At 37.6% G+C, this 27,965-nt stretch overlaps 1 protein-coding gene across 3 annotated transcripts; it reads left to right on the top strand.

Moving 5' to 3' along the window:
• The first annotated feature begins 22,533 nt into the window (after positions 1-22,533).
• On the top strand, positions 22,534-25,808 carry LOC140891412 (protein FLX-like 2). Of its 3 annotated transcripts, none has more exons than XM_073299888.1 (5): positions 22,534-22,708; positions 23,504-24,082; positions 24,371-24,516; positions 24,722-24,819; positions 25,089-25,808. In XM_073299888.1, the coding sequence occupies exons 2-5, from the start codon at positions 23,523-23,525 to the stop codon at positions 25,608-25,610; spliced, it is 1,326 nt and encodes a 441-aa protein (XP_073155989.1). In that variant the 5' UTR covers positions 22,534-22,708; positions 23,504-23,522; the 3' UTR covers positions 25,611-25,808. The 3 variants fall into 3 exon arrangements, with proteins under 3 accessions (XP_073155989.1, XP_073155988.1, XP_073155987.1); XM_073299887.1 differs by having other exon boundaries at positions 23,476-24,082; positions 25,086-25,807; XM_073299886.1 differs by having other exon boundaries at positions 25,086-25,806.
• Positions 25,809-27,965: the final 2,157 nt, after the last annotated feature.

Genomic DNA, 27,965 nt, shown 5'->3' with positions numbered 1-27,965 from the left:
GTATCAATCCATGAGAAAATTGCATGTGTCATGATTATATATTTAATTATTTTTATGCATTTAAGTTATTTTAATATTTATATGTTAGTAAGAAAATTAAATTAAATATATATGAAGGACACACAATTTATTTAAGTACATGCATTCATGAAATCAATTTTTATGCTATGATTTAATTTCTATGGTTGAGCAAATAAAATATTTTAGGTGGAAATTGAAGTAGTGTGGCCATTTATGTATGGGCAGTTTCTGCCATTTATGTATGGGCAGTTTTCTGCCATTTATGTATGGGTGGTTCGCCACCAGCCTCGTACGATGGTTTCTTAGACTGATCAGTCGCACTATGGGTCACACTTACGGATAGGACCATTCGATGTTAAGAAAATAAATGCTCAACAACTCAAGTATGTATGTTATGTATTATGTTATTTATGTTTATTTAAGTAAGTTATGTTATGTAATTTTTAAGCATGCTCATTCATGTATATGTATGTATTAGTATTAAATTGATTTAAATTATTTTTAAACCCTTGTTAGTATGCATGTTGGGCCTCTAGGCTCACTACACTGTTATGGTGCAGGTGAGTACGTAGAGAAGCAGGTTACTCCTACCGGTGGTGAGGATGTATGAGCAGCGCTGCAGTAGCCCCGTGACCGTGACAGCTTCTGAGTCACCGTGCATGTTGTCATGATACATTTTAATTATTTTATTTATGCAGTATATTTTTAATTATTGTTTTGACTCAGATGGTTATTTAAAAGAATGCATTTTTCTTAAGTATTTAATTATTTATTTATTTAGTCGTGTATTTATTTTAATTATTTTATTCTGTGCATATATGTATGGGCATATATGTACATATATTTGTTTAGTAGTATTAAAAAAAAAAAAAAAAAAAAAATTTCCGCATATTTATTTATTAGAGAGTTAGGGTCATTTCAGTTGGTATCAGAGCACGGTCCTTGGAGGGGTCACTACTGCTATGCTAGCTCAGAAATCCACGCTACCGGTCTGTAAGTTTTAATGTTTATAGTATGATTTAATTTCTAGAATTTAAAGTTAGCCTTAATTTTAAACACTTAGTTATGCATGGCGATTTATGTAAATAAATATGTGGTGGTGCAGAATGCCTCCCAGACAAGTGAACCGACGTGGGAGACCTCCACATCCACCTCCACCGCCACCTCAGCAGCACCCCATGACAGCACTGGAGCAGGCCAGTGCCACGATGATGGCGGGTATTACTGCTCTGTTGGAGCAGCAGGCTGCCCGTCCCAGACTGTCCCATGAGGAGGACGTCGCAGAGAGGTTCCAGAAGAAGGGGCCTAAGGAGTTTTTGGGGACCACCGATCCTTTGGTGGCTGAGGGATGGATTCGCTCTCTTGAGTCCATCTTCGACTATATGGGGATCACAGACATCGACAGGGTGAGCTGTGCGACGTACATGATGCGAGGCGATGCAGCCCTTTGGTGGGAGGGTGCAGTTAGAGGGGTCCATCTACCTACACTGACGTGGGCTGAGTTCAGGCGTATCTTCTACGCCAAGTATTTCACTGAGGATGTGCGCAGTCGCATGATCCGGGAGTTCATGAGTCTCCGTCAGGGGGACAGATCTGTTGTGGAGTACGTGAGCCAGTTTGAGAGGGGCTGTCACTTTGTGCCCATGATTGCTGATAGTCCGCAGGAGAAGCTGCGACAGTTTGTGGAGGGCCTGAAGGCTGAGATCAGGCATGACGTGCGTATGGCAGACGTCTTTACATATGAGTCTGCAGTCAGCAGGGCCTTGCGTTCCGAGGAGGGACGGAGAGAGATACATAGAGAGCAGCAGGGTAAGAGGCAGTTTATGCAGACAGGGTATCAGCGACCATCTTCGCAGCCACCTGCGAAGAAGCAGTCTACAGGGCCATCTAAGGGCCCGAATCAGCAGAGGCCTCAGGGGAAGCCACAGCAGCAGACTAGGGGCGGGGCCCCTACTCCAGGGAGATATCCAGTATGTCCGAAGTGCCAGAAGATGCATTCCGGGCAGTGTCTATTGGGAGCAGGAGTCTGCTATCGCTGCAAGGAGCCAGGGCATCAGATTGCCAACTGCCCGCAGAGGCAGAACGTCAGTGGGCGAGTGTATGTGATGCAGGCAGAGGAGGCAGACCCAGATACCTCCTTGATCACCGGGAGAATTCTAGTTGGAGGCAACTCCACGTTTGTGTTGCTAGATTCAGGAGCCACGCATTCGTTTATCTCCCGGGATTTTATCAGACGAATAGGCATTTCACCAGAGGTTGTAGACAGTGGTTACGATGTTACCATGCCATCCGGACAGATTATCACTACCACTAGTGTCATCTGGGACCTGGAATTGGAGTTGCAGGGACACTCCATTCGAGCAGATCTAGTGGTTCTTCCATTGACTGGGTTTGACTTGATTCTGGGTATGGACTGGCTATCAGTTAATGGAGCTTCGATTGATTTCCGACGTAGGACAGTGTCAGTGAAGCCAGCAGGAGGTGAGATGTTTACTTTCTTTGCATCTCAGTCTAGCAGTATTCCTCAGATGATATCACTTGTTCGTGCGAGGAAACTGTTGCGCCATGGATGTCAGGGTTTTCTTGCTAGTGTGGTCACTACCTCAGATGTTTCTAGCAGATCTTTATCAGATATAGAGGTGGTACGTGACTATCCAGATGTTTTTCCTGACGATGTTGCAGGAGTTCCACCAGTGAGAGAGGTGGAGTTCAGTATTGAGTTGTTGCCGGATACTGTGCCTATCTCTAAGGCACCGTATCGACTTGCTCCTACAGAGATGAGAGAGTTGAAGGAGCAGATTCAGGAGCTGTTGGAGAAGGGTTTTGTTCGTCCTAGCTTTTCTCCATGGGGAGCTCCAGTGTTGTTCGTGAAGAAGAAGGACGGCAGCATGAGATTGTACATCGACTACCGGGAACTCAACAGAGTCACAGTGAAGAATAAGTATCCACTACCGAGGATAGAGGATTTATTCGATCAGTTGCAGGGAGCTTCGGTATTCTCCAAGATCGATCTGCGATCTGGTTACCATCAGCTGAGAGTCAGGGATTCAGACGTGTCTAAGACTGCCTTTAGGACACGATATGGGCATTACGAGTTCTTAGTGATGCCCTTTGGGTTGACCAATGCTCCAGCAGTTTTTATGGATCTCATGCATCGTGTCTTCCAGCCGTATCTAGATCAGTTTGTCATTGTATTCATTGATTACATATTGATCTACTCGAGGAGCATTGAGGAGCATACACAGCATTTGCATACAGCCTTGCAGACTTTGAGAGAGCATCGAATGTTTGCAAAGTTCAGTAAGTGTGAGTTTTGGTTGGAGCAAGTGGCGTTTCTAGGCCACATTATTTCTAGGGATGGGATTGCAGTGGATCAGTCCAAGGTGCAGGCAGTGAAGGATTGGGGGATTCCAAAGAATGCTTCGGAGATTCGTAGCTTCTTGGGTTTGGCAGGATACTATAGGAAGTTCATCAAGGGTTTTTTCTCTATTGCAGTACCCTTGACTTCCTTAACCAAGAAGAACGCGAAGTATAGTTGGAGTCCAGATTGTCAGAGGAGCTTTGATCAGCTGAAGGATGCACTTACTTCAGCACCTGTGTTAGCTATGACAGTGCCACATGAGGAGTTAGTGGTGTACACCGACGCGTCCAAGCTTGGTTTGGGCGCAGTACTTATGCAGAGTGGCAGAGTTATCGCATATGCGTCGCGACAGTTGAAGATTCATGAGCAGAACTATCCGACGCATGATTTGGAGCTTGCAGCAGTGGTATTTGCGTTGAAAATCTGGAGGTACTATCTTTACGGCGAGAAGTGCAAGATTTTCACCGATTACAAGAGCCTCAAGTACTTCTTCACCCAGAAGGAGTTGAACATGAGGCAGCGCAGATGGCTTGAGCTTGTGAAGGACTATGATTGTGACATTAGCTACCATCCGGGTAAGGCTAATGTAGTAGCAGATGCTTTGAGTCGAAAGTCGTCAGTGGTATCATGTTTGACTGTACAGTTACCACTACAGACCGAGATTCAGAGGTTTGGGTTGGAGTGCTATCCGAGCGGCCATGCACCGAGCTTGTCAGTGTTGATGGTGCAGCCAGTTTTGAGAGATCGGATTAGAGAGGGACAGTCCACTGATGAGGAGCTACAGCGATGGAGACAGAGAGATGATGCCAGAGGTAGTCTCTTGTATACAGTGGAGGATGGCATCGTTCAGTACCGTGGGAGGATGTGGGTACCGAACGTTGATCAGTTGAGAGCCGAGATTCTAGCAGAGGCTCATGCATCTCCGTACTCCATTCACCCCGGAAGTACGAAGATGTACCGAGACTTACAGTTATCGTATTGGTGGCCCGGGATGAAGAGTGACATCGGGAGAGTGGTGTCAGAGTGCTTGACTTGTCAGCAAGTCAAAGCAGAGTATCAGCGTCCAGCAGGACTTCTTAGACCTCTCCCTATTCCGGAATGGAAGTGGGAGAATATTACGATGGACTTTGTGGTTGGCTTACCGAGGAGTACCAGAGGGTGTACAGCGATTTGGGTAATTGTGGATAGACTCACCAAGTCAGCTCATTTCTTGCCGGTAAGGACTACTTACACTTTGACACAGTATGCAGAGCTTTACATCAGAGAGATTGTTAGACTGCATGGCATACCAGTGTCTATCGTGTCAGACAGAGATCCGAGGTTCACCTCAGCGTTTTGGAAGAGTCTGCACACAGCTTTGGGGACTAGACTTTTGTTCAGTACAGCATTTCATCCCCAGACAGATGGTCAGTCCGAGAGAGTGATCCAGGTTCTCGAGGATCTTCTGAGAGCTTGTGTCATCGATTTTCGAGGATCTTGAGAGACTAGACTGCCATTAGTGGAGTTTACCTATAACAACAGCTTTCAGTCGTCTATAGGTATGGCTCCATATGCAGCACTTTATGGGAGGAGATGCAGATCTCCGGTGCATTGGGATGAGGTTGGTGAGCGGATTTTGTTGGGTCCGGAGATTGTGCAGCAGACAGCTGACATTGTGACGCAGATTCGAGATAGGATGAGGACTGCGCAGAGTCGGCAGAAGAGTTATGCAGATGCCAGACGACGCGATTTGGAGTTCGCAGTAGGTGATCACGTATTCTTGAAGGTGTCACTTATGAAGGGAGTAGCGCGTTTTGGACGGAGAGGCAAGCTTAATCCGAGGTATATAGGGCCATTCGAGATCTTGGAGCGAGTTGGCACGTTGGCCTATCGTTTAGCTCTACCTCCAGGGCTAGCGGCAGTGCACAACGTTTTCCATGTATCCATGCTTCGGAGATATGTCTCCAACCTGTCGCATGTGTTGGATTTCGAGCCCTTACAGTTGCCACCGGATCTTGTATACGAGGAGAGACCAGTGCGGATCTTGGCTAGAGAGGAGCGGAGGCTTAGGACGCGGGTCATACCGATGGTCAGAGTCCAGTGGCTGAATCACTCGGAGGAGGAAGCTACTTGGGAGACCGAGGAGGATATGAGGACTCGCTATCCGGAGTTGTTCGGGTAAGTACTTTAATTTCGAGGACGAAATTCAATTTAAGGGGGGGAGAATTGTAACACCCGATATTTTTAATTACATAAATCCGCTTGCATAATTAGGATATTTAATTATTTAAATTTATGATTTATGGGTTAAATAATTATGTGAATTATTTATGCATGATTTAATTTATTTTTAAGCATTTAACCCATAATTAGTGATTTTTATGATTTTTAGTATTTTTATTATTTAATCACGTAGACGGGACCGTGGACGGACGAGATGACAACTTTTCACCCAAATTATTTTATGAGCTTTTTGGAGCCTTAAAATATTATTTTGAGTTTTATTATCTCAAAATTTTAAGTATTTAATTTTATTTAATTTTAGGGGTCATTTTTATCCAAAATTAGCCAAAATATTGACTTTTAGTATTTTTAAAATTCCCCTAAATTAATATTTCGAGATTTATTTTATGTTATCAGATTTCTAAAGTTTAATTAAGAGTTTAAGTTATATATTAATTATTTAAAACCTTTTTATATTTAATTATTTAACCTATATTTTAATTAACCTAATAAATAAAACCTATTATACCTAAAAACCCTACCTTAGCCGATCACTCTTTCTCTCCTAGCATCAGCCGTCACCTCCATCGTCTTCTTCACTGAACCAACCTCCAAGAACACCATAGCCATTATTTCGAAGGTTCCAAGCAAGCCAAGGCATCCCGTCGTCGTCCCGTCGTCCCGAAGCCCGTCGTACACGTTTCTAACTCTATAAATCGGTATTAAGGAATGTTTTTCTTAACTTTTCAAATCTATATCAGTGAATGTATGCGTGTGGGTGTGTAACATCAGAATTTTATCATTTGACAGCAAGCTTTTCGAATTTTCTTCATTAATGCTCTCGGTTTTGACTTGTCTTGTTTCATGCTCACGTTTTAGTCATCCATGGCTTGAAGGGGGCTGCTGGCTAGGTCCTACGGGGTCCCTAGGATGTCTAGATGAGTCGGCCATGGTTGGGTTGGGGCTAGAAACCACGGCCGAACGGCTTTTCAGAAAAGGAGCTATGGGGCTGCGCAGACTAGGGTTACGGGAGAAGGGGTTCGGCTTGGGCTATTCAGGGTGCATGGGGTCGGGGGCTGGTTATGGTTCGAACCGGCAGGACCCTGGGGAGGTCCTGCCGGCGGGGCTCCGGCCACGGTGGTCGGAGCTGGGCTACAGCAGGCCGGGAAGGCCTGCTGCTCGTGCGGCCGAGGCGTAGGGGAAGAAGGTAAGTCGGGTTTCGGGTTCTAGGGTTTGTTGGTGGATCCGGGTCGGGTCAAATGGTCCGGGTCGGGTCTAAAATAAGATGGGTTAAGTTAAGTGGGTCCGGGTCCGGGTTATTTTAATTGGGCTCGGGTATTTTTATTTTTAAGTCTTTAAGTTAATTAGGAATTAAATGGACTAATTAAATTCCCAAAAATTTAATTAGTACCATTTAATTTATTTTGGGTTCCATTAATTTATTTTGGGTTATTTTATTTATTTTTGGGCTTTGGTTGATTTATGGGCCAAGTCTTAAGTTAATGGGCTTGCATGTCTAGGGCCAGCAGCTGTATCAATCTATGAGAAAATTGCATGTGTCATGATTATATATTTAATTATTTTTATGCATTTAAGTTATTTTAATATTTATATGTTAGTAAGAAAATTAAATTAAATATATATGAAGGACACACAATTTATTTAAGTACATGCATTCATGAAATCAATTTTTATGCTATGATTTAATTTCTATGGTTGAGCAAATAAAATATTTTAGGTGGAAATTGAAGTAGTGTGGCCATTTATGTATGGGCAGTTTCTGCCATTTATGTATGGGCAGTTTTCTGCCATTTATGTATGGGTGGTTCGCCACCAGCCTCGTACGATGGTTTCTTAGACTGATCAGTCGCACTATGGGTCACACTTACGGATAGGACCATTCGATGTTAAGAAAATAAATGCTCAACAACTCAAGTATGTATGTTATGTATTATGTTATTTATGTTTATTTAAGTAAGTTATGTTATGTAATTTTTAAGCATGCTCATTCATGTATATGTATGTATTAGTATTAAATTGATTTAAATTATTTTTAAACCCTTGTTAGTATGCATGTTGGGCCTCTAGGCTCACTACACTGTTATGGTGCAGGTGAGTACGTAGAGAAGCAGGTTACTCCTACCGGTGGTGAGGATGTATGAGCAGCGCTGCAGTAGCCCCGTGACCGTGACAGCTTCTGAGTCACCGTGCATGTTGTCATGATACATTTTAATTATTTTATTTATGCAGTATATTTTTAATTATTGTTTTGACTCAGATGGTTATTTAAAAGAATGCATTTTTCTTAAATATTTAATTATTTATTTATTTAGTCGTGTATTTATTTTAATTATTTTATTCTGTGCATATATGTATGGGCATATATGTACATATATTTGTTTAGTAGTATAAAAAAAAAAAAAAAAAAAATTTCCGCATATTTATTTATTAGAGAGTTAGGGTCGTTTCAACAAGTCTCAACCTAACGAAGGTCAGACAGCCTACTGTTCTAAGGAAACAACCTAGAACAAAGCCAGATGTTCTAAACCGAACAATACCCTTAATGCCTCTAGATGAGTCCACTCATTGCTGGCACTATCTTAGCCTTCTGAATAACTAGGCCAATCCTAGGAAAACGCCTAGACTAACCGCAAGTCAAACAGTCACTGTCGGCCCACTCAAATCTCATGAGCTACAATAGTTGAACACTAATCAACTAAAACCAAGCCAACCTTCCGCACAATCATGCAATCATTCACGAATTGCTGAAATAATAATACACGTATCATCGTTTCAAGTTATGTACAATTTCTTGATTACAATTTCATGTAATACAATTACAGTATTCCGAAATACAACAAAATGTACAACCAATAAATTGAATGATACAATCTGAGTCTGATGATTCATTACAACTGAAATACTGTTTACAATTAAAATAATTCAGTAATTAAATCATCGTACTGGTATTCGTTTCTTGAGCATGAATCTTCTAATAGACACACGCATTGATACAGCATACTCCGGCTCAATCCTCTCGATATCTCGTCCTGCCAAGACTTCCGAAGAAATAACTCGAGCTCGCTAACCAGCTATGCTCTGCATCAGTGCTTGTCAGTCGACCTCTTCTGCTCACGATCTACCGTCAGCCTTATTCTTGTAACCAAATCATGTTTTTGAACATGAAGTTTCCCGTGTGCCTATCGAAATCATCGATACAAGCATACCAGCAAAACCATGTTCTGCATGAGTTTAATGACCTTACGCTCGAAACCTGTCATGCCTTAGGCACTCGAGGCATTCGCTGGTGAAAGTTTATCTGACAATCTCTCCAACTATGACTGGAGAATCTTCAGAGTAGTGTCATCATGGTAATGACTGTACAGATGCAAACAACAAGTAAGTCCCTACCCATTCTCTGCCACTGCCTTTGACATCCGGTACTCGATCCAAATCTAGGATCCACATGAGTAAAAATCTCGAAAACTCGGACATGATCCATCGCTCCTGTCCGCACTTGCTGAAATCCCATAAGCCAAATCTTCAAAAATCCTGCAGATGATGATAGTCTTCGGGCAACCTAATCGCCGCATAATCACCTCTTCCAAGGTCTCATAAATCCTATAAGGATAACCGAAAGTCTTAATACTATATCCCAAGTCTCTTTCATGCATGCTCTGATGGTGACGAATCACCTCTATACTGGTAGTAAACTACCTCCTGAACTTGAGCGCTGGTAAACCACCTCTGTGCTGTCACACTACTTAAACTTCCATCATAAAAATATTTGTTGCTCAACTCTTAAACATAATCATATAACTGAATATTTTATGTATGCATGCACTGAAAAGATGTCCGTAATATATATTTAATTAATTTTCATAATATATATACGTATACTTAAAAATAACTTTCATGCATAAAATAAATTAAATATATATTCCGGACTTAGTAAATTTTCATGGGTTGGCCCAGACTGCTGATCACTCAATCTAAGCCCATTAAATCTTAATATGGCCCATTAACTAAATAAAAGTCAAATTGCTAATTAATTCTTAAATAAAAGCCCTTAATCATAAATTGGCCTAAATAAAAACATTTAAGCTCATTAACTTAAACTAAGCCAAAAAATTATATTTTAGCCCAAATAAATTACTTAAACTTAAATGTGCCTAAATAAAAATATTTAAGCTCATTAACTTAATTAAGCCCAATAAATTCCTAGACTGGTCCAATAACCACTTAAACTAATAAATACCTTAAAAATGAAATACCCGAGCCCGACTCACCTAACACGAACCCAGACCCAGACCCAACTAACATAACCCATGACCCCTCTGACCCGACCCAGACCACCTAGCCCGAGCCCAGCCCAAAATAAAACCCAAAAGTTCAGAACTTAACCCAAGCAGATTTCTGCTCATGACCAACAATGTGCAGCTGTACTAATTCCTTTTTTTCTCTCTGATCAGACAATAGTTAACCATGAAACCACTTCTAGCACTTAGCCAACATCAAGACGTTTCCATCAAGCTAAAAACCAGCCCAAACCATGCTCTATAGGTGGAGAACGATCACAAACAACATACATCATCTGTGCTTGCACTCGCAGGTGAGCAGTGTTGCCAAATACGATCGTTCTCCCTACTCCGGCCATAATTTTCCGTGACAATACTTCTCAATCCTAGAATAAATCTAGAGGTTTCGATCAAGCTAAAAACCAGCCCAATCCGTGACCTGAGCAGCTCACACAAAGGCTTGCACTCAACCCCTTCCCAGCTTGCGTGCAAGAATGAGAAGCTGCTGTATGTTTGCTCGTGCGACCTTCTCAAGACACCCAATGCCGTGAAACAACTCCGAAAACTTATCCCAAATCTAGGGGTTTCTAATGCATCCAACCTCACGTCAAACCATGGCCCGAGAAAGGAGAACGAACCTCTTTTCCACAGAACCCTTGCACTGCGCGACCTGGTGCAACAAAAGGAAAAAGCCACGGTTCCAGCCTATTCCACCTTAAACCTATGACCCAGATCAATCCTAAGGACCCTTAGACACCCACCTAGCCATGCACCAGCAGCCATAACCGATCTTATGCAAGAAAACGTGAGGATGAGCCATATAACATGGAAGAAAACGTGAGCTACTCAATAACACATCCAATATCTAGCATGAACTCATAAATATCAAAATTAAAAATGATGAATCTGTCATAAATTTGTGTAATTAGCTTATATGGTGAGAAAGGAAAAGAATAGACATGCCTTTGCAATTAAAAACGAGGACTGACGTATAAACGGGGCTCCGGGACGACGGGACGACGAAAAACTCTAGCTAAAATCTTTGAAGATCGGCTATGGAGGTGGTTTGCTGCTGTTGGAGTGTCACAATGGAGGGGGAAGGAGAGTGGAGGCGACAAGAAGGGGAAAGCGTAGGTTTTGGGGAGTGATTAGGGATAATTAGGCTAATTAGGTAGATAATTACTTAGGATAGATAATATTCTATAAATATAAAATTTTTAAACTTTTAAATACATGCTAATGTATTCTATAAACTTAAAATCCCAAAATATAATATTAGGGTATTTTTAAAAGTTGATAAAAGTCATTAAAATAACTTAATTTGGCTAAAAATGGGTTTTCTAAAATATATAATTGAAATATCATAATTTTTCAGAATAAAAACATCAAAAATAATAATTTATGGCTACTAAAATCTCCTAAAAATAATTGGGATGAAAAATTAGTATTTCGTCCGTCCGCGGTCCCTTCTACGCGATAAAATAAATTTCTTAAAAATCTAGAATTTCCATAATTATGGGTTAAATGCTAAAATAATTTAAATCATGCACATAATACACATAATAACACATAAATAATATTTAACCCATATTTCAAAAATTTAAATAATTAAATTCCTAATTATGCATGCGAATTTACGTAATTAAATTTACGGGCGTTTCAATTCCCCTCTCCTTAGATGGAATTTCGTTATCGAAATTCGACTGATCAAATTTTAATATCGAAATCTCTCAAAATTCTAGTTTACTAAACTCACATTTATATAACTAGTTCCCAAGTTTCAGTATCTCCAAGAGTCATGTTTCCGCTGCGCACTCTGATAAACAACCTTTTTTTTTTATTCTTCTCATGCGTCCTCTTTAGCTCAATCAAGCCTACATTTATAAATTTTTGCTGCTAAACACTTCGTATAGAGAATTTTTTACAACTTATTTATATCCCATTGTCAACCAAATTTGACATTTTATATAATTCTTAGTATTATAATAAAATTACAGCACATGCTTACCTCATCTTATACATAAAAGCCCAAATATTAACTCTACGTACATCTCCCCAAGCACAACAATCGTATTATTCCAAAAATTTATTGATTGCCTATGTTTATACACTCCACTTATCTATCTTTCAACATTCATGAACCGAACTTTTGTTCCCAATCTTGTCATTTAAACATGGCACTTAAAATATCAACTCCTATATTAAACTTATCTTAGCAAAACTTTATCGTGCAAACTCAAAATAACCTCGCATATCAACCATGTTTCTCGTCAAAACTAAATCTTAAAAATCATAACCTATACGCGTAAACCATTGTTCCCACATAATTCCAATTTCGACCCACTAGACTTATTCAAGCTTCTAAAATTATTTAAACTCTCTTCCAAAATTTCATATGTGCGACCCTCTACCACAACTTCTTCGCGAGTCCTAAACTCTGACTTATACCCAATAATCAAATATCAAACCGTAAACTCTAAAAAGACAGCAACTTAAACATCTGATACCTCAACTTATGACAAGTTATTGTAACTAGGCTATCTACATCCATCAACCATGTAGTAGCAACTTAAAGAAGCAAAACCTTAATTTTTTTTTTGTTTTACAGCCACTGGAAAAACCACGACAACCCCTGGATTGGACAATAATAATTTTCTTAGTTATAGCAGTCTAACAGAACCGAGTGGAAATTTCGTATACTGTTGATTGCAAGAACACACTACTCAAGTGTTACCTATCACACTAGCATGCATCTTAAAAACTAAAATCAAGTCCTGGCTATACTTCCGACTCAAAACCGAACCCAATCCAAAAGCAACATGACAACAAGTGATAGAATAAAAAAAAAATGGTATCATAGCTTGCTTAATCTAATGGTTTGCTTAACTCTACTTCTAGACTCTTCTCTACTCAAACTAATGTTTCACCAACATTTTAACTTTTGTCTCAATTCGCCCTCACTTAATCCTTAACTTCTTATACTAGGCAACAAGTTCTAACAACGCAAAACACAATCACAAGTTATAAACAACAACCACCAAAATAAGATCAAGTAGCAAAACAAAAATCCATCGCCGATAGACATTTTAAAGAAAACAGAAATCAAAATATTAAGGAAATGTTTTAAACTGTATTTAAAAATTTATTTTTCAAACACACTCATAATCAATACCAATTCGATGGTCACACAGCTTGCAATAATACTTTAAACTTATCCACAGTCCTTGCATGAGTTAAGACTCATTAATTAACTGGCAAAACTTACGTCTATCATTCTCTAGACAAGCTAGTCACTTAGTTAACTTCGACTAACATCCATTATAATAAAATAACTTACAATAGCAACAATACAATTAATATCTCATAATACCCACTCCTACCTTCTCATCAAAATTAAATGTCACTTAGTATCTAAAAAAAATAAAAAATCCCACGAGTTAGATATTAAATTTATAAAACAACTCTAAGTGCTAATCCCACAATATATTTAATAACTCACCCATGAAATCATTCTAACTTAAATCAATAAGTTACTTCAAAATTTCAAATGTTAAACTTAAATCCCAAATTTCGAAATTCCTTGAGGTCATCCTGTCGTAAAACACGATTCGGAGAGATACTATAATTTCCATAAACCCCTTACGTAACCGCAATGCATAACTAAGCATTTTATTTTCAAACTTTCATACTTCAAATTTTCATAACATAAAATTCTCATAACATGATTCATGTGTCACCTACATAAAATATAACTTAAAACATTTAAACTTACAGATTGGTAATGGGATTTCTGAGTTTCACGTGGCAGATAGACACCCTCCAAGAACCGCGCTCTGATACCAACTGAAATGACTCCGACTAAAAAATGCGGAATTTTTTTTAAAAAAATAATACTATACATATATGCCCATACATATATGTATAAACATTAAAAATAATACTAATAAATAAAATCCTTAAACAAAAGCTTAAATAAATAATAAACATTTACCCAATAAAAATCTTAAGTCATGCAAAAATAATAATATTATCTAAGTAAAAATCCATAAATCATGTATGCGAAAGTAATCATAATAAAAATATTTCTCTCAACCACTGAAAACTGAAAATATGAAACGTGTTTTAAAATCCTAAAATAAAATAATTCTAAGCATGCTAAATTCTCATGGCGACGGTCACGGGGTCCATTGTCGACTCGCTCATACGTCCTCACCACCAGTAGGAGCTACAAAAAGATCATCATGCTCACCTGCATCATATAATCGTAGTGAGCCTAAAGGCTCAACATGTTTAAATCTTCATAACAAGGGTTAAAATAATGCATCATATAATCATACTAATATATATACGTACATGAACATGTATGCATGATAAAAATATCTTGAATCACTGATTAACATAAACGTACTGAACATGCTGAACTTAATCATAACTGAGATTACTGAACATAGTTGAGCAAATCATTTTCGAAACAGTCTATGGTTATATCCGTAAGTGTGACTAAACCTGTGTCGACTGACCAGTCTCCTGAACCAACTTACGTGGCAGTGACAAATCACCTCTATACTAGTGGTAAACTACCTCCTGAACATGAGCGGTGGTAAACCACCTCTGTGCTGTCACACTACTTCAACTTCCATCATAAAAATATTTTGTTGCTCAAATCTTAAACATAATCATATAACTAAATATTTTATGTATGCATGCACTGAAAAATGTCCGTAATATATATTTAATTAATTTTCATAATATATATACTTATACTTAAAAATAACTTTCATGCATAAAATAAATTAAATATATATTCCGGACTTATTAAATTTTTATGGGTTGGTCCAGACTGCTGATCACTCAATCTAAGCCCATTAAATCTTAATATGGCCCATTAACTAAATAAAAGTCAAATTGCTAATTAATTCTTAAATAAAAGCCCTTAATCATAAATTGGCCTAAATAAAAACATTTAAGCCCATTAACTTAAACTAAGCCCAAAAATTATATTTTAGCCCAAATAAATTACTTAAACTTAACTGGGCCTAAATAAAAATATTTAAGCTCATTTACTTAATTAAGCCCAATAAATTCCTAGACTGGTCCAAAAACCACTTAAACTAATAAATATCTTAAAAATGAAATACCCGAGCCCGACTCACCTAACACGGACCCGGACCCAACTAACATAACCCATGACCCCTCTGACCCGACCTGGACCACCCAGCCCGAAATAAAACCCAGAAGTTCAGAACTTAACCCAAGCAGATTTCTGCTCACGACCAACTCCGTGCAGCTGTACTAATTACTTTCGTTCTCTCTGATCAGACAATATTTAACCATGAAACAACTTCTAGTACTTACCCAACATCAAGAAGTTTTCATCAAGCTAAAAACCAGCCCAAACCATGCTCCATAGGTGGAGAACAATCACAAACAACAGGCATCATATGTGCTCGCGCGTGCAGGTGAGCAGTGTTGCCAAATACGATCGTTTTCCCTACTCCGGCCATATTTTTCCGTGAAAATACTTCTCAATCCTAGAAGACATCTAGAGGTTTTGATCAAGCCAAAAACCAACCCAATCCGTGACCTGATCAGCTCACACGAAGGCCTGCACTCAACCCCTTCCCAGCTCACGCGCAAGAATGAGCAGCTGCTGTATTTTTGCTCGTACGACCTTCTCAGACCACCAAATGCCGTGAAACCACTCCCAAAACTTAGCCAACATCATGGGGTTTCTAATTCATCCAACCTCACGTCAGACCATGGCCCGAGGAAGGAGAACAAATCTCTTTTCCACAGAACTCTTGCACTGCGCGACCTGGTGCAACAGAAGGAAAAAGCCACGGTTCCAGCCTATTCCACCTTAAACCTACGACCTAGATCAATCCTAAGGACCCTTAGACACCAACCTAGACATGCACCAGCAGCCATAACCGATCCCACGCAAGAAAACGTGAGGATGAGCCATATAACATGGAACAAAACATGAGCTGCTCAATAACACATCCAATATCTAGCATGAACTCATAAATATCAGAATTAAAAATGATGAATCTGTCATAAATTTGTGTAATTAGCTTATATGGTGAGAAAGGAAAAGAATAGACATGCCTTTGCAATTAAAAACGAGGATCGACGTATAAACGGGGTTCCGGGACGACGGGACGACGAAGAACTCTAGCTAAAATCTTTGAAGATCGGCTATGGAGGTGGCTTGCTGCTGTTGGAACGTCGGAATGGAGGGGGAAGGAGAGTGGAGGCGACAAGGAGGGGAAAGCATAGGTTTTGGGGAGTGATTAGGGATAATTAGGCTAATTAAGTAGATAATTACTTAGGATTGATAATATTCTATAAATATAAAATTTTTAAACTTTTAAATACATGCTAATGTATTCTATTAACTTAAAATCCCGAAATATAATATTAGGGTATTTTTAAAAGTTGATAAAAGTCATTAAAATGACTTAGTTTGGCTAAAAATGGGTTTTCTAAAATATATAATTGAAATACCATAATTTTTCAGAATAAAAACTTCAAAAATAATAATTTATGGCTACTAAAATCTCCTTAAAAGAATTGGGATGAAAAATCAGTATCTCGTCCGTCTACGATCCTGTCTACGCGATAAAATAAATTTCTTAAAAATCTAGAATTTTCATAATTATGGGTTAAATGCTAAAATAATTTAAATCATGCACATAATACATATAATAACACATAAATAATATTTTACCCATATTTCAAAAATTTAAATAATTAAAATTCCTAATTATGCATGCGAATTTACGTAATCAAATTTCCGGGCGTTACATGTCTTCTGCACATCTACATCCTTTACCTTCAGCTGATGGTAGTCTGATCGTAGATCGATTTTTTAGAACAACTCTGCCCCTTGCAATTGGTCGAACAAGTCATCTATTCTGGGCAAGGGATATCTGTTCTTCACTGTAACTCGATTCAGATCTCTATAGTCAATGCACAACCTCATTGACCCATCTTTCTTCTTAACAAACAACACCGGTGCACCCCATGGCGATACACTCGGTCTGATGAACCCCTTATCCAGCAACTCCTGCAATTGATCTTTCAGTTCTTTCATCTCAGTCGGTGCTAATCTGTACGGTGCCTTAGAAGCTGGCTTAGTTCCAGGCATCAATTATATCCCAAATTTGACTTCCCTGACTGGAGGCAATCCTGCAACATCATCGGAAAAAACTTCTGGAAAGTCCTTCACTACCTCCACTTCCACAAGTTTCGGTCGCTGCACCTCCAGCTTGCCGATTAGACTTGCAAGAAAGCCTGTACACCCATTACACAATAACTGCCAAGTTGTTCCTGCAGAAATTATACCTGGTGAGCTCCTCTTAGTAGCGCGGTACACAAATGGTTTTCCATTCTGTTCTTTCAAAGAGACATTTCTCCGTTTGCAGCCAACCTGATTGTGAGTCATAGCAAACACTCTTCCCTTGATAGGATCCTTTGATTGCGGGCAATCCTTGGCGAAATGCCCTGGCTTCTTGCAAAGAAAGCAAGTATTGGTCCCAAGCATGCATTGACCTGAGTATGACTTCCCACACTTCTGACAGATAGTTGCATTCGTTGGCCTTTGAGCATTGGCGTTCAGCTGATTCTGCCCCTGAGTTCGCGACTGATTGGGGTTTTGGCGCTGATGATGGTGTGGTCTCCTCTGAGCTGGAGCTTGATACGGCCTCTTCTAAGTAGGCCCTTGCTGCTCTCTCCCTTGGTAACTTGTTCTCTTCGCCTGCGATTCTTTGATAATATCATTCCCGTCTTTCTCTGTTAACATATCCTCGTCGACGGCTGCTCGGTACGTTTGTGCCCCACTCAATCTGACATCACAACAAATAGTGGCATTCATTCCCTCCGTGAAATGCTTCAACTCCTCTGCAGCATTACCCGAAATCATGGGCACAAAGTACCTCCCCCTCTCAAACTTCTTCACATACTCGGCAATGGACATGCTCCCTTGGCGGAGCTCCAAAAATTCTCTGGCAACTCTAGTCCTGGTGCTGATAGTGAAATACTTCTCATAGAACACATCTTTGAATCCATTCCAAGTCAACGTAGTCATATCCACAGCAGAACGGGCTCCCTGCCACCAAACCCGTGCATCATCACGGAACATAAAGATGGCAAACCTCACATGGTCTGCATCAGTGAGCTACATGTAGTAAAAAATGGTCTCCACTGACTGCACCCATTCCTCGGCTACAAGGGGATTAACCCCTCCTTTAAACTCCTGTGACCCTAGATCCTTAAACTGCTTAAAGATAGGATTGGTCAAAAGTGGTTGGTTGTTGTTCCGTCCACCCGCTTGTGCTTGGATTAACTGTTGGATCTATTCCCCTTGGGCTCTACTCTGCTCTTGCAACAGAGTTGCCAACCCAGCCAAAAACTGGTTATTCTGATTGCCCTCATTGTTCGGATTCCTACGGTTAGCCATGATCCTGATGTTCGCACAGTCCACATGCTTAATTACGTTATTTAAACATAACATCATAATCAACATGTATAATTTATTAATCATAATTACTATCATGCATCTTAAACAATCCATAACATAAAACTTACAGACATGAAGACAAAGCATAGGGTCGTGGCGAGTATGCATGCGTGCAACAAACCCAGAGCGAACGCTCTGATACCAAGCTGTAACGTCCCAATTTCTAAAATCGAACATCGGAGCGTTACTCAACATACATACTTAAAATTTGGTAAAAATAAAAATTTTGCGGAAGCATAATCTTCTTTAAAAAAAAGAGCGTATAATAAGTGCACAAAATAAAATAGCATTTAAAAAAATCTTTGTCAAACAAGGCCATCGACTTAAGATTCAAAATTTGTTTAAAACATCTTCCATTCTAAAGCATTCGCACTCATGCATTGCCCGTTGCACCGACCCCTTCCTCTTCTTCATGTCCGCCCACATAATAATCAATAAAAGCATCCACATCCTCGTTACCTGCACCATTCTAGTATAGTGAGTCGAAAGACTAAGCAAGAAAATGCATAAAAAGGATTTTCTAACTTTAAAAGAGAAAACATTAACTTAAGCTTTCGTGCAATATCATCTCGTATGTGTAACAATAACATAAATATTTGAGGTGATGAAGTATGAGTAGTGTGGTAACCGTCATAACGAGTCATTCATAGTTTCTTGTTGATCAACAAGCATATGACATTACGCCCGTAAACTTTCATTCTTTGGATAACCGCTTTGGAGCTCATCCCGAGGTGCATACCCTGTATAACCATCCCGTGAGCCATGTTTGGATAGCCGCTCCGGAGCTCATCCCGAAGTGCATACCCCATGTAATCACCACAAGACGCATAAGTCATCAAAATATTTATCATACATCATAACATGTCATGCTTCATACATATCATCGTCATTCTTCCATAATCATAAACTTTCATAAAACAATGTCGTGCATGCATAAACCAATGTGAGAACCCTTCATGCATAAAATACTTCCTACATTTCATGTTTTTCATGGAAAAATAGTTTTCTTGAAGGTTGAAAACATAACTTACATTACAAAGTATATTTGGTCCACGTGAGTCGTTCCATCCATCACGGACATTCAAAACTTGAAATGTTTGCATAAAAGCTCCTAAATATACTTAAGACATCTTAAAATAACATGAACATGAATTTAGTACCCTTAAAACGAAGGTTAAAAATTTTGGGACAGTGGCATTTCAGACCCTTGCACGAACCTGTGTCCGGATGGGGCACGGACCCCGTGCCAACATCCGTGCACAACAAAATTTCGATTTTTAGGGACAGAGGGCACCCGGACCCCCTTCCAGGGTCTGGACATTCGCGAAATAAAAATTCTGGCCTGCGAACAGCTTTCACGAAAATCAGATTTTTGGGTTCCTAATTCGGCCAATCTTCTTGAACCTTGGAAAAACAATTCAAAACTCTAATAAACCTTCAAATAACACCTCAAAACTCATTCATCAATCCATTAATTCAAAGATTTGAATAAAAAATCCATACCCAACACACTCAAACTCAAAACTTGGATTTCAAACATCTAAGCCCTTAAAACTCATCAAACTTGTACCGAAAACATCAGGAACGCCTCACGTTTCACAGTTAATCATATATATTCATGAATCATCAAGAAATATGCATAGATCATCAATCTTCAACATAGGGTTTAAATATTTAAAATAGCTATATTCTTGAATGGGTTTCAAACCGATGAAAACTTGCCTGAATCGATTAATTGGAATTAACCTGAGCGGTAGGACGATCTAGCCTCGAGACTCTGAAGAACCCTAGCCTTGATGCAACGTTTGATGAGAGAGATTTGAGAGAACAAGAGAGCGTTCAAATGATAGAAAAGAGAAGAAATTTTGAACGCTTAACCCGTTTTGTGACTAATAGGTTCCTAACAAGGCCCATTAGTTACAAATAAAAGCCCTTTAAAAATTTTACTCTCTCTTAATAAATAAAAAACACTGCATCCAATCAAACTTTATTTTAAAATATTTTTCTTAACTCGTTTCAAGGCTAGGCTCGTCCCTACGACCCAAAATTAAATACAAACCTAAACATTAAAAAAAATCACATCACATCACATAAGGATTCTCAGGCATCAACATAATTCGCATAATTTAAACATAACAATTATATATTTAAAATAACATGCAATATGTAACGCCCCACTGTATCAAAACGGGTCTTTTCAGTGTGCTTATGTCCTCACTCATACGCACCCTGAAAAACTTCCCAGGGGATCACCCATCCTATAATTTTCCCAAGTCAAACACGCTTAACTTTGGAGTTCTTATGTGACGAGCTTTCGAAAAAAAGATGCACCTTCTTGATATGAATAGTACACATGAAATCTTTTAAGCCCTCCTCAACCATGTAGTTCCATACCTACACAGTCTCAGAATCCCTCTCATTCCGGCACGGGATCGGTTCATTCATGTCTCCCTCCGCCTAGAAGCCTACCAGGAGCCGCTCATTGTCCGTGCAACCTCTTGGCACCGGCGATCACACCCTGCCTCTTCAGCCCCGGGCGTCACACAATAACTCATATAATTAATTAATTTATTATAATTAAGCTATTGGAATTTTGGACCTTACAAGTTGGGTGCAATTGATTATTTTTCATTAGTAAGCTCGGAGTATTTTTTTTTAATCCATGCTCACGATATTGGTGCTGTAGGAGCACATTTGAAGCATGAAAAATGGAGAATGTTTTTTCAAGTAGATTTTGATCAGAAATATTTTCTCCACAAAGTTTGAGCTTGGAACAAGTCTTGAATAATGCGGAGTTATAATCACTTGCAGATTTGAAATCATGCAGGCGAAGGTGGATCCATTCATAACGGACTCTTGGGAGAACTACACTCCTCTGATGGTCAAACCTTTCTTTAAGATTTTTTTTTTTCAAAGTTTTTGTGGGTTTTTCACAGTGAGATACTCAGCTTTCAATCCATCTTCGAGATGATGATGAAGAAAAATAATTGATGTCAAGTTCTTCAAATTCAAGTTTGATAATGTTTGTCATTAATGCAACTGTTAAAAGGAAAAAGGAAACCAAATTTAAGAATAATAAAAAATGAATATATATATATATATATATATATATATTTATTAAACGTACAAACATTAATAAATAATTATGTTAACAAATAAATTAAGTATATTATCATAATCATGGAATCATATATATCATATTTTCTAAAAGATTAGGAAACTCAAAAGTTTATAAAATAAAAGAATAAATCTTTACATAAGCATAGCATCAATTAATGTTAATGATATAAACAAATAAATGCTTTTAAAAAATTAATATCCCAACAAACATGCAAGCATAAAAGTGTATAGAAGTAAATGTATTTCTAAATTTTATTTACTTAATATTCTTCGAAAATATTGATAAACTTAAGATCTTGGATAATATTCTTCAAGAATATTAAAATATCTTAGATATTTATATTGTATTAATAGATCTATCGAGATTGTCACTATAAAAATATGTTGTGTTACTTCAAGAACATCAACATAAGATTAAAATTTGTGCTTCTTCAGGAGCATCAATATGAACATAAAATTTGTGTTACTTTGAGAGCATCAATATTAAATTTAAATATTGTGCTATTTCTGGAGCATTAATATAAAACTGAAACTATTGGCATAAAATAATATTTGTGCTATTTCGAGAACATCAATATGCAAGTTACATATTGTGCTTTATCGAGAGCATTCACACAAAGAGCCCGTTTGGATTTTGTAGAGATTTTTTTAAAATAAGTGCTTTTAAAAGCTGCAATTTTTAGCTTTTGAAAAAGCTCTAATTTTGACTTTAAAAAGTGCTTATTTTGGTCAACCAAACACCTTGTTAACTAAAAAACACTTAAAAAGGTGTTTTTTTGGCCTGACTTTTGAAACCAAACGGCGCCAAAGAGTACAAGTAAAAATTATTTATGAGTTATATCTTGAAGAGCACTCGTGATGATAACGTGTATTAAATTTTGTGGAGAAAAATTGAGAGAATGAAAGTCCAGAGAAATACAATATAGAAAGATAAATTTTATATTATATGAACTAACCACTTTTATTTATATAGGGATGATCAATTAGTGAAAAGATGAATTAGTGGAAATTTTAAATGGATTGATTAACGCCGCATTCAGATTCAGCCCTTTAAAATTTTCAGATTTTCGCTGCTACAATTTACACTTCTCTTCTTGCTGGGTTTTAATTTTTTTATTCCAAGACCCATTTTTCGCACGATAGCTGCTTTGGTTGTCCCAATTTGTCAATTCTCTATCCGATCAGGTATAGAACCCTATTCGCGAAAATCATCCTTTGTTTGATTTATCTTTCATCCAGTTATGGTTTTATATTCCGCTTTGTGTTCGTTTTAATATAATTGTTTTAAAAAAAATAAATTTACCTTGCGATTTGAGAGTTGTAAGCGTGTACAGTTTACAATTCAACGATAACGTTAGTTCTCGGTTTTCTTTTGGTCTTTTAGTTATGTAATAACTTAACTTATCATGTGTGGATGGTACTTTTTGTTTTTAATATAGTTTGAATGGTGATTTCATAGGTTCGTTCTTTAGATATCTGTGAAACTGAGGAATTGATGCAAATCAGTCACGGTTTAACTTGAGTTCATAGTCGAGAAAATTGTAACATTGTTTGAGCAGTTAATCTGTTAAAATCCATAAATCTAGTTCTTTACCTGGCTAATGTAGTTTCCCTAAATTATTAGGAGTTTTTTCTTGCTGGTCATTAAACATAAAATGAGGCATCATCTACCTGTGTTTATGGTTAGGAAATAGGATAAACGAAATAAATCTGAAATTTTATTGTAAATATTCATATTGTGCTAGTTTCACCTCCCAAATATGTCGACTCCCCACTTAAACCTATTCCACACCCCAACCTTCGACACAGTTTTTAGTTGGTCTGTACTGCTTGCATTGTATGAGTATGTGGTTTTTTTTAGAAACCGTATACCTCTATATGCACTTGGTCTGTACTGCTTGCATTGTATGAGTGTGTGGTTTTTTTTAGAAACCGTATACCTCTATATGCAGTGCTAAGTGGTTGTTCATGTGATAAAAGCCAATTTCAGCAGCTCATTATGTCAAGCCAAGGCAGAGTCTTTCCTCCTCATATTCGTCGTCCACTGCCTGGCCCTGGTGCAGTGTATCCCGATCCTTATGGTTCAACAATTCCTCCATCAGCCACTGGTTTTCCTCCTTTTGAAATGTTACCGCCTCCTGAGGTAATGGAACACAAGCTTTCTGCCCAACGTATTGAGATAGAGAAACTTGCTACAGAAAACCAGAGGCTCGCGGCTACTCATGGAGCTCTAAGACAAGATCTTGCTACAGCCAAGCATGACCTGCAATTAGTACATTCTCACATTGCGGATATGAAGTCTGAGAAGGAACATCAGACGAGAGGAATTATGGATAAAATTTCAATGATGGAGGCTGAACTTGAAAGTTCAAAGCGGATTAAGGTCGAGTTGCAGCAATCAAGGGCTGAGGCTCAGAACTTAGTAGCTGTGAGGAAGGAGCTGTTTGCCAAGGTGCAGCAGCTTACTCGTGATCTTCAGATGGCTCACTCCGAAGCACAACAGATTCCTTGTCTGATGTCTGAGCTTGACAGTTTGAGACAGGAGTATCAGCATTACAGGTAGCCTTTTCTTTTTCTTTTTTTTTTTCGGTTGAAATAAAAGATTCAGAACTATTGAATCTTGAAAAAGAGAATGCGAGACACCTAAAATGTCTCCGTCGTGTTGAGTTTCATCAGCATGCACATTTTCTACGTATAATCATTGTGGTAACTTACCATTTCTAGATTCCTCGAAGAAACAACATTAGTTGAATTATTACATCTTTTGAGTTTGTTTTCGTGATTTTTTTCTAGTTTCAATTTGGTGTTGCAGATAGTATTTCTGATGTTATGGTCGATTCTGTGCAGAGCTACCTATGACTATGAGAAGAAGTTGTACCATGATCATCTGGAATCTCTTCAAGTGATGGAGAAGAACAATGCGGCAATGACAAGAGAAGTGGAAAAGCTCAGAACAGAGCTATCTAACTCAGCAAACTTTGATCCTCGAACAGGCATAGTCATTTTCAGATTTATTTCCTTTTCAATATATGTGTGCCAATTCAGGGGCAAACCTAAGAAGTTTGAGGATGAGACCTGACCTTTTAGAAAAAACTATAAATAAATTTTGAACTTGTTTTCCAGACTCCCTTACCAGGTCTGCCTGACCAATGTTCGCTTCAGCTTTTTGGGAGCTCATGCATTACCCTGATATTGCAGGAGGGTCACACGGTGGTTCTGCTGGAACTGCTGGCTACAATGGAAGTGTTCCTGTGGCGAACTATAACCCTACCCAAAATACCTATGGTGCTGCTCAGGTATAATTCAGCACTCTTAACGATTTGATTAATAATAGCTCAACTAAAATCAAGATGGAGTTCTGATATCATGCCATTACTGGACCAAGAAAACGGGATCATTCCTCACTAACACCCAAAATATGATCCTTCAGATGTATAAATTTCACATCGTTGTCTTGGAAGTAAAAAATCTGTATATTCTTAGCCTTTAATGTGCTTCTCTATTCATTTGGTTTTTTAGTATTAACTTCGATCTGATTGTTTTCTTTGCTTTTTTAATGCAGCAGGGCCAAAGTCCCTTTTTGGGAGGTATTACTGCTGCAGTTGCTGCCAGTGCCGCTAGCGGCGCAACTGTTAACTACGATCCTTACAGAGGTCACACTGGAGCAGGTTATGATACCCAAATAGGCAACACTGGTGCTGGTTATGATGGGCTTAGGGGACCAGCCGGATCTGCTTACAATGCTCAGAGAGGACCAGCCGAACCTAGTTACGATGCGCAAAGATATTCATCTGGACCTAGTTACGATGCTCATAGATGGCCATCTGGACCTGGATACGATGCTCAAAGGGGACAAGCTGGAGCTGGTTATGATGCCCAACGAGGACTGGGTGGGCCCAGTTTTAGTGGACAAAGCGGAGTTAATTATGATATTCAGAAAGTCCCTGGCCATGATGCTTCATCAAGAGCTACTACCGGGGCTCAAGGACAGGTACCGACAAACAATAATGCATCTTCTACACCGAGCAAGAGAGGTGGATCAGAGAATGATTCGGTTCCACGAAGTGGAAACCCTCCTCGAATATGAACTCCAAACCCTCTTCTATCTGAGCAATTTAATCTGTACTTCTGGGGGTGGGTGGGATGTCGGAGGTGTACCAAAACCATTTGTTCTTGGGATTCTATCTACAAATGTATGAGTTTTCATGATAATTTTACTTTTTTGTTCCCGTCTTGTGAATTTATTTGGTTTATTTTCATGTGTGATATGATTATGAATGATTGTTTTGTTTGTTTTGTTTGTTTTTTTGGCAATTTATGTCAAATAAAAGGCTTCGAGCGTGTTTGGATTGAAAAGCTATAGTTAAACTGATTTTTTTGAAAAAGAAAAAAGTGTTATTTTACTATTTTAAAAAGCATTTTAATAAATTAAAAAATTAAGAAAAATATTTTTAAAATGTTTTTAATGTTTTATACGTTGAAAAAATCTAAAGTATGTATTTGAATAAGATTTTTGTATAATGTTTCCGAAAAATAATTTTTTTTAAAAAAAAGTGTTTTTCATGTATAGTTTTAAAAAAACAAATGAAATGTATTTTTTTTTTTTGTGTTTTTAGAAATTAAAACAGTGATGAAAAACAAAATATATTATTTTTTAATTGTAAAAACGCTTTCATGTTGTTCAAACCAATGTTTTTAAAAACAAATAGGACGATCGATTGGACCGCGAACCGGTCACGAGCTTGTGTGCACCATGGCCAAAAATCGTTTGACCAGTCAAACCCGATCAAGAACTTGTCAAACCGGCTTTGATCCGATGAATTGGTCAAGTAACGGTCTGACCAGTTCAACTATTTTTTAATTTGTCTTTTAATTTTAAATTTTTTTTATAATTCTATTTTCCATAATTGTTTTCAAAAATATATATTCCCTTTATTGAAAATTTAGAACTTTTGTTTTTGGTTATATATATGATTATTTGGTTTTAAATTTTGTTAAAAAATATTATTTTAATAGTATTTAAGCTTATCTCGATTATTTGTTTAAACTATATATATATATATATATATATATATATATATATATATATATATAATCATTAAATATGATTAGTGGAGATTTAAGAGACCTATGGATCCCCTGGTTTTCTATTGATTTAAGGGCATGCTTGGTATGAGTAAATGAGGTAAGAATGAAATGAGCATTTTCATCTCATTTCCTATACTCATGCTTGGTTTGATATTGAAATGAGAATGCTCATTTTCATTGGAGTGACTATTCTCATGAACATGAAAATAGTCATTCCATCTATTTTGGATGTGAATGACCATTCCCACCTCATATTTCCATGTTTATATACAAATTATTTCCATATTTAGATTATTTAAACTAATATTAACCTATATAATTATAATAATATATTATAATATATATATAAATAAATAAATACTTATATTATTATTTTACTATTATATTAAACAATAGATCGAATTATTAAAGGATATTACAAATCAGTAAAGGATATTACAAAATCATACGTAGGATATTATCAAATAGTTTGATTATCAGTTCTCAAAAAATCGCTCGAAAACGCCTAAACGCCATACCTCGGTTCAAGACGGCTAAAGAGCTGAAAGATAAATTTTAATCAAATATTTGGACCGGTGATTTCACCTACTGATTTTACCCATAATAACTTGATTTATGTTTTATGAATTCATAAATAACATAAGAACCAAGTTATAAATAAGTATATTGTCAGATCATGATTTAGTACAAAATAGTTTAGCCTGTCATTCAGGCTATATTTACAAATATTAAAAATTTAAATAACAAATCAAAAGTTTAAAAGAACAAAAAAACTTACAATAAAACCAGTAGTAGTTTTATTTTCAAAAGCTTCGAGAGAATAATTAAAAGAGAGTTTAAAAGAGAGAAAATTATAAGGATTATTTTTTCAGCGTACTTACAAAACTAAAAACTATCCTACTTATAGATGAAAGAGCCGGACATGAAACCCCGGATTTCAAAACCTAAAAATAAACAGTAAACAAAATAATAAAACTTTACTTTATAAAAGTAAATAATTACAAACTACTTTATTAAAGTAGTGCACAAAAGTCTTTGTGGTCCTCAATGGTGGTCATTTGACTTAATCATGACTATGATGAATATTTTACAGGTAGATTTACTGATAATAGTGAAAATATTCGTATTTTACTTAGTAATTTACGTTGCAAAACTCTTACTGATGTTATAAAGATACTTTTCTATCAAGAATTTATGAATTACCTGACTGTAATACTAGTCAATGGAAAGCCAAATTTATTGATGGACTTTCAGGTTTATTTGCTGAAAAAATTAGAAAAATTCTAAGAAAAGATAATTTGTCTATTCTTTATGATAGTTATACTTATGGAAAACTTATTAGTACTTGTGTTCA

This window comes from Henckelia pumila, chromosome 3 (genome assembly GCF_033568475.1).
Source record: "Henckelia pumila isolate YLH828 chromosome 3, ASM3356847v2, whole genome shotgun sequence".
NCBI classification, from domain to species: Eukaryota; Viridiplantae; Streptophyta; class Magnoliopsida; order Lamiales; family Gesneriaceae; genus Henckelia; species Henckelia pumila.
This window is presented reverse-complemented; position numbering and strand designations above follow the sequence as displayed.